The sequence below is a fragment of the Lupinus angustifolius genome, chromosome LG11 (assembly GCF_001865875.1).
Source record: "Lupinus angustifolius cultivar Tanjil chromosome LG11, LupAngTanjil_v1.0, whole genome shotgun sequence".
Lineage (NCBI taxonomy): Eukaryota > Viridiplantae > Streptophyta > Magnoliopsida > Fabales > Fabaceae > Lupinus > Lupinus angustifolius.
Window position 1 is genome coordinate 19104134 of NC_032019.1, and position 9730 is coordinate 19113863.

Here is a 9730-nt window from a genome sequence, read left to right on the forward strand (position 1 = left end):
CCCTATATCAAATTAGGTGGGAGTCTCCTACCGACATTTTTTTACCTTATCACATGTAAGGAAACCACAAATTTACGTTAGTCTTTACATTGAACTAATGCAACTCTTGTTGTATATGAAGGCAATTTTTACAAAATTGGTGTAACATCCACATTTGACTAAAAGCAGTGGCTCATATTTTCCTTGGCTCGACAAACACAGCTGTTGTCCTTTGAGGCACAACAAAACAACCAGAAGACACCTCGTATGTTGAAGTCTTGACAAGTTCATCAGAGGACATTACCTACAACACAGTACATACAATGTGATTGACCAACAAATCTGAAATTATAAATGTATAATTCTAGTGCAGTAAACCAAAGTAACATGAATCTATCTGCAGTTGGATCATTTCTTATGTCTATAGGAAACGTGTTAACGCGTTTTCATGTTTCTGAACCAATCATTTACAACCTTATGCGGCATTAGGTAGGATCATTATCTAAACCGCACCCAAGAATTTAGAGCAATGTGGTACATCCAACACCACGCTCCATAGGTGCCTGCTGAACCACGCGATACAATCGGAAACGACCAAGATGGACTCCCAGTCATCACTGAATGATGGAGATAGATCTAAGTCTCTAACTCTGTTGTTAGATTCCTTACAATATTTGGCATTACATGAAGTTGACAACAAGTATATAAACTGCATCCCGAGATTGAGGTAGGCACTGTGAGACTTCAAACAACTGTATCATATTACACTAAAATAGTATACGAACTCAAAGAAAGGTCACTTCTATCTTATACCATAAGCTGGAAGTCTTTCAAGATTTTTTCTAGCAGTGAAGTTGACTAATTCACCAAACTGGAATATCACATCAAAAGTCCTCCAAAATAGTTAGTCTTGGAAATACCATTTTCATCATTTCAGTTCTTAAGCTTTATTTTTTACCTGTATGGGATGCAACTGGAAACTTCTCGATTTCAGGGAAGGGTTAACAAATGATACTTCTTTTGGACTCGCATTGAAAACAACTACAATAAACGAATATCTGCAAGTATGGTTATCAACAAAACAAACCAGTTTAAAGGATGTTGTAAGTCATTAAAAGAAAAATTGCCATATGTTTTAACATACATGGGATCCAATTGAGACAACCCAGGAAAGTCATCATGTCCATCTTCAATGCTCATCACTATGACTCCACCAACCCATGATGGTCCAGTATTGTGAAACCGAACTCGTTCCTGCAACATGACAGATACTATCTTAATTCTCAAGTCCTGGAACAGTAACCGTTTCATGCATTAATGTTAGGTCTAGCTGCTTTATCAGTAATCTATAAAACAAACAAATCATGCTCCGGATAAAATAAAAATTGGTCCGACACTAGTAAAGAGGAAACTTAGTCAAATATAAGATGTTTTCAAGAGGAGATACAAACAGAAGAAAACACAGAAAGTAGAGATAACAATGTCCATCTCTTCTTCCTTGTAGTATAAACTATCCACTGATATGAGCCTTCATCAAACATGCTTGGGCATGATGTGTTATCCCAAACACTTGTAAGGAACCCACAACAGGAAGTATTAGATGGAAACATAGCATTTAATCAATTGAAGATTGAAATTTAAAACTTTCTACTTTGAATTCCTTAGCAAAGACGCTAGGTCAATGACACATGTTAGCAAAACACTAAAAAATTAGTAAAATCTCATCACAGGCTGCAAGAGAAAAAGGAACTCATTTGAGAGAGACAAAAGATATGCAAGTTTTTACAATATCAAAGATATGATATCATGAAGATCTACCATTATTTTTTTTAACACTACTGGATTAAATGCTTTAAAATTCAAAGTGTGGGATTATCATTCTGAAAATAAAAAAGTGCAACAACCAAACTACCCACTTGCCTTTTTACTACAACGAGTAAAAGTATCAATATGAAACTCAAAAACTAAGCTGACAAACAGATTGTTTGCCACCAGTGTGGACATTATAGTTTTGTGACAAATGCAAGTTATTTTCAAGAAAAGAACATTCACACCAAATGCTCTAAATAAGTCTATGTAACATGACATAATGACATTAATTAATTCTTGCTAGTTCAAAATACAGTGCATTAACTAAGAAATGTGAATGAACAAGAATCAGAAAGAGAATTAAATAACAATTTTTAAGCAGTATTTGCAGAACGTAAAGTGACCCACCTGGATAGCATTTGCTGTCCTCAGGCAGAAAAGTGGCGAAGAGTACCGTATACGCAACAAGTTTAAGAAATTCTCCACAGCAGCATGGATGTGAATCTTCTGAGGCCTGAAGGACGGGTCTGCCAGTCGTGGTTTCATTCTGGAAGTCGAAGGATGCTTAAGATCATCATGTTGTAAAACAAATGCATCATAAGCAGTAAGATACTATAGAAACGGTGATAGTGAAACATTCAAATGCTTACAGTGGCCAGTTATTTTCATTAGAATTGTATGTAAAGTCAAGCCTGAAATTGAGAGAGCAAAGCTAATTTAGTTTCAGAAGGAAACACTAGTGACATTAAATCCATGGAAAATAGCAGGATTGTTTGAAGACTATAAATATTATAACTTCATAACGAAGCAGATGATAAATTAAGTTTGGAGAAGTAAAAAACAATTAGTTGTTATTACTACAGCAAAAGTTGAGAGTCTGTAGAGAATACCTATTGAACCAATCACCGGAATTATATGAATCCCGAACCAAACTTGTACCTCGTCCAACAAAATACGCTACCTAAATATTCATTGTCAGGAGGACTTTGGACACAATGGGAACCCCACACCTAAGTTTATCAACAATTGCCCTCTTCAATATTCACCCCTAAAGTTATGAAGTTTGTTAGGAAAGTCAGGATTGCTGCCACCATGACAATCATAGATTAAATCTACATGTTTCATTCTTTCAGATACATTTAGGCTCTAGCACATATCGCAAGTTTATCATTTCATTTCTTTATTTTTCCTAGAATTCACTTTTCCCTACACTGAATACTTTTTGTCTATTAACATTGCCCAGGTTAAGATTCATCTAATTTATTGTTCCTAGTCATAACCAATTACATTTATTAATTCATGTTTATATTTGAACTAATAAACGACACCTACATTTTCAGTTCTTCAACTTTCATAACACAACATATTTTTCGCCTAATCCACAGTACTTATATATGTATATCCCCAGTACTTACCAAGAAGAATCAAATTCTAGATTGAGAATTAGAATCAGATGTTTTTCAAAATATAGAGAAATCTTCCCATACACACAACTATTTAAAATCAGATAACTCCATCAGTTTGCTTATGAGTGATTTAGAATCCACAACACAAACAAGAAAAAGAATATGTCCCAGTACAAAGTATGCTCTACATATTTTATTTAAATGTGATCAAGGTACAAGTTTTCAACATTAAAAGCCTTCAATGAAGAACCTAACACAAGTTGCATACTGAGTAATTCAATGGATCAGTTTGGTTTGACTTCCAGTAAGCCTTCCTTCAGAACAAGCGCTCACAAGTAAGTTGCTGCTCACTGCCAAACAATAGATGTAAAACATGATTAAAATACTAGATATCAACCGGGAAAAAAGGTGGTCCAGTGTATGAGGCTTCTACTTAGTGGAGTATGAGATGGTAGATGTACACAGCCTTATTTCCGCAATGTAATAGGCTATTTCCAGGTTATGAATCCGTCACCTCTTGGTCACTAAGTAGTGACCTGACCATTGCGCCGAGTCTCACCCTCCTAAATGCCAACCGAAAGGATAGAAAAATAAATACAAACATGGAGGAAACTCACCCATTTTTGATGTAGCAATGGAAGACATTACAAGAGCTGGGGAACTTATGCTTGTCCACACTCCTAGCTCTTTTCATGAAATTCTCTGACATTGTTGTTAATTTCAACTCAGTTAGAGTGTTAACATGCTGTAGTCCATCTGGAAGCACATGTAGGAAATTACATGATCTAATTTCCAATTTTGTGAGAAGAGGGAATGCTTCTTCTTCTATATTCCATTTTGTGAGTTGCTCCAGCTTCCAGATTTTTAGGATATCAAGCTGAGGAAAGTTTCCATTTTTGCAATGCAGAGTTTCTTCAATATAAGATCCTGCAAATAAGCACAATGATTGAAGCTTTGGAAGATGTCCCAAAATTTCAACGGATTCCTGTTTTAGCTCGGAATGTGACAATGTGAGTTCGATGAGGCTTGGAGGGAATAAGGACTCTATAGATGAACTTTTTAAGATACCCATCAAATACATGTCAGTAAGATGAGCATGGTCTGCCAAAGACTCCAAGTGTAAATCCCAAGGTTGACCATCTTCCTTTCTTGATTTCAATATAAGGGTCTCAAGGTGTTTTAGATTCATAATCCACTTAGCTACGGCCTTGAGTTGCGATTCCATGTCCATTTCATTTAGTGACATTGATTGGCATGCCAATCTCAATTTTCTGATATTGATCAACCTGTCAAGGCCACCCTTCACTGGAGTTTTCACATCTACAAAAAGTCCCCACAATGTTTGGAGATCAAATAGATAATTACCTATTGGATGAGGTGGAAATCTGGTGCGGTAAGTCTCACTCAAGAACAAGTGTCGCAGTTGCATCTTCCAGATGGAGCTAGTGAGAATATTAATGTAAGTATGTTTCAGATCGAGCGTCTGAAGTGCCAGCAAGCTGCTTATAGATGATGGTAGTGACTCTAAGTAAGTCCATCTTAAGCCAAGATACCTCAGTCGAGAAAGTCGAGCTATGTTTTTAGGCAATTGGGGCTTGTAAACACGTTCAAGATCAAGAACCCGCAGCAGTAAGAAACAACCACTTGAAATACACCGGTTTAGAAATTGGCCGATGTCTTGGCCAGGTTTACTTCCATTCCGAGCATCAAAGGATAGAAATGACCGAACATTCTTGTACAATCTTTTCAGGGAAGCTGAAGCAGTTACAGTGTCACTGTGAATATCATTGTAACAGTTATCATTTTCATCTTGGTGATCTGCCATTAAATCTGAATTAGTTGAATAAATGCTGAGATAATGTTGAAATGATGTAGACTGTCTCAAAGCATTGGGGAGGCGGCATGTTTTCACCTTCCCATTATGCTTTGCCTTAGCAATTTGGACCATGCTCAGATCTATCAACTCCTTCAAGTATGATTCTGCAACTTGCTCTGGAGGCGCCCACTCATAACGCACCAGACCCTGTGCAACCCACAAGACAATCAATCTTCTTGCAGGAATCTCAAAATCAGGAGGGAATAGCACAAAATAAGATAGACATCTCATCAGATATGGAGGCGTGTTTGAGGCAATTGTATCGTATTCCTTTATTGTAAGAGGTTGTGTTCTCTCAAGTAATCTGTGAACCATATAGGATGACTCTGCTCGGCTTTGTAAGTGAATACCATATCTCTTTCTTATTCTAGACAGTTCTAGAATATTTCTTCTGGTCTCATTTATCTTTGATTCAATTTTATGTAAAGCATGGAAGTTAAAAATGCTAATTGGTTTATCTTCAAATTTACTAGCATATTCATCATTACGACATTCCATCTCCCTAGTATTTTCTCTCATTTGCTCCATCCAAATATTGGATCTTCCATCTAGTTCTCCCATCTCTTCTGCATCATGAAACAATGCTTTCATCATTCGCAAGTCCTCTCGGATTGTTTCAACTTCTTTCTCTATGCTCATTTTGACTAGCTGATCATTGTTAGCCATACCAGCTGGTAGAAGGGGATCTTCCTCGGTATCAGAATTATCGTTGTGCTCAACTACAATTTGGATTTCACTGCAACTCCCTTGCACGCTTCCTTCTATGTTAGCAATATCAAAAATGATCTTCCTTTCCCAGTTATTATGGATCTTACACAATATTTCGTTGATTCCATTGTCAAATACAAGTGGAGGGAATATATGTTGATAAAGGCCATTGTATCGACTCATTTTGAGTTCACATTCATCAAGAATGGCCTGAGCCTGTTGAGCCGCTTCTCTTATTTGCTCCACCCATACCTCCTGTCTTTTATTCAGGCCTTCCACACCTCTGATGTCTTTGAAGAATGCATGTGTTAGTGCTAAATCTCTTTTAATGGACTCCAATCTTTTGTTCACAGACATCATCTTATACACATTCTCCTTGGCCTGAATAGCGAAATTTGAGATTACAGCACAAAGGATCACCACCACTGGATCTTGCATTACAAATAGATACCCTGCTGCCACTTGTAGTGCTATTATCTCCCAAACATCTCTCTTCCAATCTCCGTAACTGAACCCTGTTTTATCTCCAACATCTTCCTCTCCAACTCCGTAAGTCAGTCGTCTGAAAAGTGCACCGCGGACTTGAGTTTTAATATAATTCATCTCCTTCCTAAGCTTTTTTTTTGAGGAACCAGGAAGGGCAAGGAAACACATAAGCTTATCTTTGCAAAACCATGTTCTTGCTCTTCTGGTAATGAAGTCTTCAATAACACTTGCTGCAAAATTGCAAACTTTGTTTGCTTCCTCTAGCCAGACCTTTTCTCTTTCACTTGATATCTCTTTCGACTTCAAATTAAACACAACATTCACCATACTCACTACTTCATCTCGAACCTCTTCTACCATCTTTTTCATCTCTGAACCTGCAACCAGATTTTCTTTCAGGATATAACTAAGCTTCTCTACTGCAGGTACCACTCTTGCGTTGTCTGATGTTTCTTGTTGACTTTCATCATTCGCGCTTTTGTGACTACGGTCATATTTCATTCTTCTTTCCGATAATTTTCTCATCTTCTTGCTGATCCGATACAACTCCAAATGAATCTTGAATATGTCCACAAAAGAGAAAATCCAACTCCTCTGGACTGTTTTATCAAAGAAAGTTTCTAGGAGATCCTCGGCATTACGAGCAACATCATTTAAATCATCTAGCCACTCATCAAGGCCTTCTACTTCAGCTTGCCTCTGTGTTTCGATTTCTTTTAAGAATGCCCGCATGTGCACCAGCTCCCTGCGAACATCCTCTACACGCCTTTCTGCTTCAGCCATCAACCTTGCCATTGGAAGAAAAGCAAGAAAATATACAGCGATTGCAACCTCCATAAGGACAAATAAAACTAATGAAATAAAATCCATGCCTTCCCCCTTTTTAGCCGATTTCTACAACACAAACGATGATCCAAGCTCTCTTTAGCTGGGGATTGCTTCTCTGTGACAATTATGCAAACAAAGTCAAGCTTTAATTATGTTCACACAAAATAATACTTCAAAAAACTATTGATAAATGGAAGTGTTCCTAGTTTTAGTTGTTAGATTAATGAAACCACGAGAATAGAGAATGCTATTTCATATACTTAAGCGTGTTTGAACAAGTTACTTTATGGTTCGTCTGCGAGTTGAATTTTAGAGTGGAAGAAAGAGAAATTGTAGGTTTCACAATCATCTCACAAATGTGTTTCAAGGCTATTACCTATCAAACATTTCTTTCCATTTTCCCTTCAAGGCTATCACCTATCAACTGTGTCCCTTACTGTGTTTCAAGGCTATCACCTACGAATGAGTATGGAACTTGATGTATACTAGGTCATCGATCATAAAGGGGCAACGACTTGAGCCAATACCTGTAAGGTCAACAGAAGCATCATTCTTAGATAGGACAAGGAAAAATGAATCCGGTGATTTGTGGCACACCCGTTTAGGGCACGTAAACTATGAAAACTGAGATATATTTGGATCAATAAAGCAATCATTAGTAAGTGAATATTATTATATCATTACTTTCATCGATTATTATTCTAGATATGTCTGGCCTATTTTATGAAAGAAAAATCATAATCTTTGCAGAAGTTTAAAGAATTCAGTCAGCCATTAGAAAGTGAAACAATACGGAAAGTCCACTGTGCCCATACTGACAATGGAGGATAATAGACCTCACATGAGTTCTACAATTCTTGAGGGATGCACATCTTATGGATATCCATACGGCATATACCAATTTATCCATATTAGTATGGATCTACAATTAGTAGCACAATTTATAAGACAGCAAATATGTACCTCTCAACCACAATCTTAGACTTAATGAAAGAAACTAACACATAAGTGACCTCATGGAATGACACATCATATATAAGCTAAACGATTAGACAAAAAACAAGGATTGAGCACTATTTTACTCATAAATAAATATAATCTGGATTATTAAAATTTTTAGAGTGATGAATGTTAGAATTTCTGCCAATTTATGGGTCACAAATATAATTCTATAATTGTGTTATGGCCATTATTTTAATTAGCCAAAATATAAAATGATCCTCAAGAATTAATTTGGTGGTTAAGAGCATATGTGTCATGAAATAATATAAGTGTAGATACCTTTAGACAATTTCTGATTTGATGAAGGGACTGAATCAGAATTATTGCAACTTAAGTAGTAACCGCTTCGGGGTTACTTTTATGGGTTATGGTCCCTATTTGTAGAGCAACGAGTTTTGTTGAGTAGGCTGATGAGAATAAAGGGAATTGTGATGAGTTATCCTATATAAGATAACACAACATCACAATTCCATAAGGCAACATAACACACCATGCAGAATTTCTTCTCATAAGGTTCAACACACTAAGCTTTTGGCTTTCTCATTCCCCTCTAGAGAAGCATAAGGAAAACCATCAAGCGCTCTGACATCTGGAAGATCATCACACCCTCATACCTTCGAGATTCCAAATGGCTAATCAAGGTATGTTCTTCTTCTTCACCATGAAATCAATTGAGGTTTCTTCGGTCTGGATCATGGTTTTTTCATTTGGGTTTATGTATGGGCATAAACATTGTGTTATAGGAACAAAGCCATGATCATTAGGGTTTCTGCATTCAATCTAAGGATTATAGTTGAAAAATCTCAAACAAGTGGTATCAGAGCCGCCCCAATTTGATTCATGAGTGAAATTAGGGTTCTTGCTTTTCTTCCCCAAAATCTGAATTGATTTAGGGTTTTGATGTTTTCATTTATGTCATGAATCGATTAGGATAGACATTCATGCTTTTTCATATGAACATAGATAGATTCGAAATGAATGAATATTATTTTTTCTGCTGTTTTCTTGAATTTTTGGGTAATTTTTTGAAGAACAGCGATGCAGAAATCGCAATGTTCGTGTTTTGTCGCAGTGCTCTCGCTCAAGCGAGAGTGCCTCGCCCGAGCGAGAGCTAAACAGAAGCATTGGCTTCTATTGCGCTAAAGCGAGAAGATCCTCGCCCAAGCGACAGCTCACCCAAGCGAGTGTACGGGCGACATAAGGCTCGCTCAAGCGAGAATGTCTCGCTCAAGCGAGAGCCGAACAGAAGCATTGGCTTCTATTGCGCTCAAGCGAGAGTACCTCGCCCAAGCCAGAGCACCTCGCCCAAGCGAGAGTACCTCGCCCAAGCGAGAGTACGATAAAGTTTATGGGGCTTTGGTATCTTTGTACATTGGTTTTTTAATTGTTATTTGGTTGTCCATTAAGGTTGTCTATTATTTCAAGTGAGCCAATTTAAGTGAAATGTCGCCAAAGTGACCTCTCTCATGGATATAACTCATAAGGAATATTAGATGTAAGTGTGTATGATTATTCATGCGAGTATTAGCTGACCTAAAGGAAAGTTAATATTTAGCCGAAGATCATACACACCTGTGATGATAAACATGTTATAATTCTAATTTTTTTATACATGTGACTGATGAATCAATCCAAA

General features: G+C 37.1%; 2 protein-coding genes across 2 annotated transcripts; both read right to left on the reverse strand.

Annotated features, from left to right (window-relative positions):
• LOC109360537 (pullulanase 1, chloroplastic-like) lies at window positions 84–2516 on the reverse strand. Its single transcript, XM_019605506.1, has 5 exons — window positions 2439–2516; window positions 2197–2335; window positions 1124–1233; window positions 938–1037; window positions 84–283 (listed from the first exon to the last, which is right to left on the reverse strand). The coding sequence occupies exons 2-5, from the start codon at window positions 2332–2334 to the stop codon at window positions 173–175; spliced, it is 459 nt and encodes a 152-aa protein (XP_019461051.1). The 5' UTR covers window position 2335; window positions 2439–2516; the 3' UTR covers window positions 84–172.
• Window positions 3155–7137, reverse strand: LOC109359802 (inactive disease susceptibility protein LOV1-like). The gene has a single exon (XM_019604499.1). It carries the CDS (start codon window positions 7132–7134, stop codon window positions 3808–3810), a length of 3327 nt encoding a protein of 1108 aa, XP_019460044.1. The 5' UTR covers window positions 7135–7137; the 3' UTR covers window positions 3155–3807.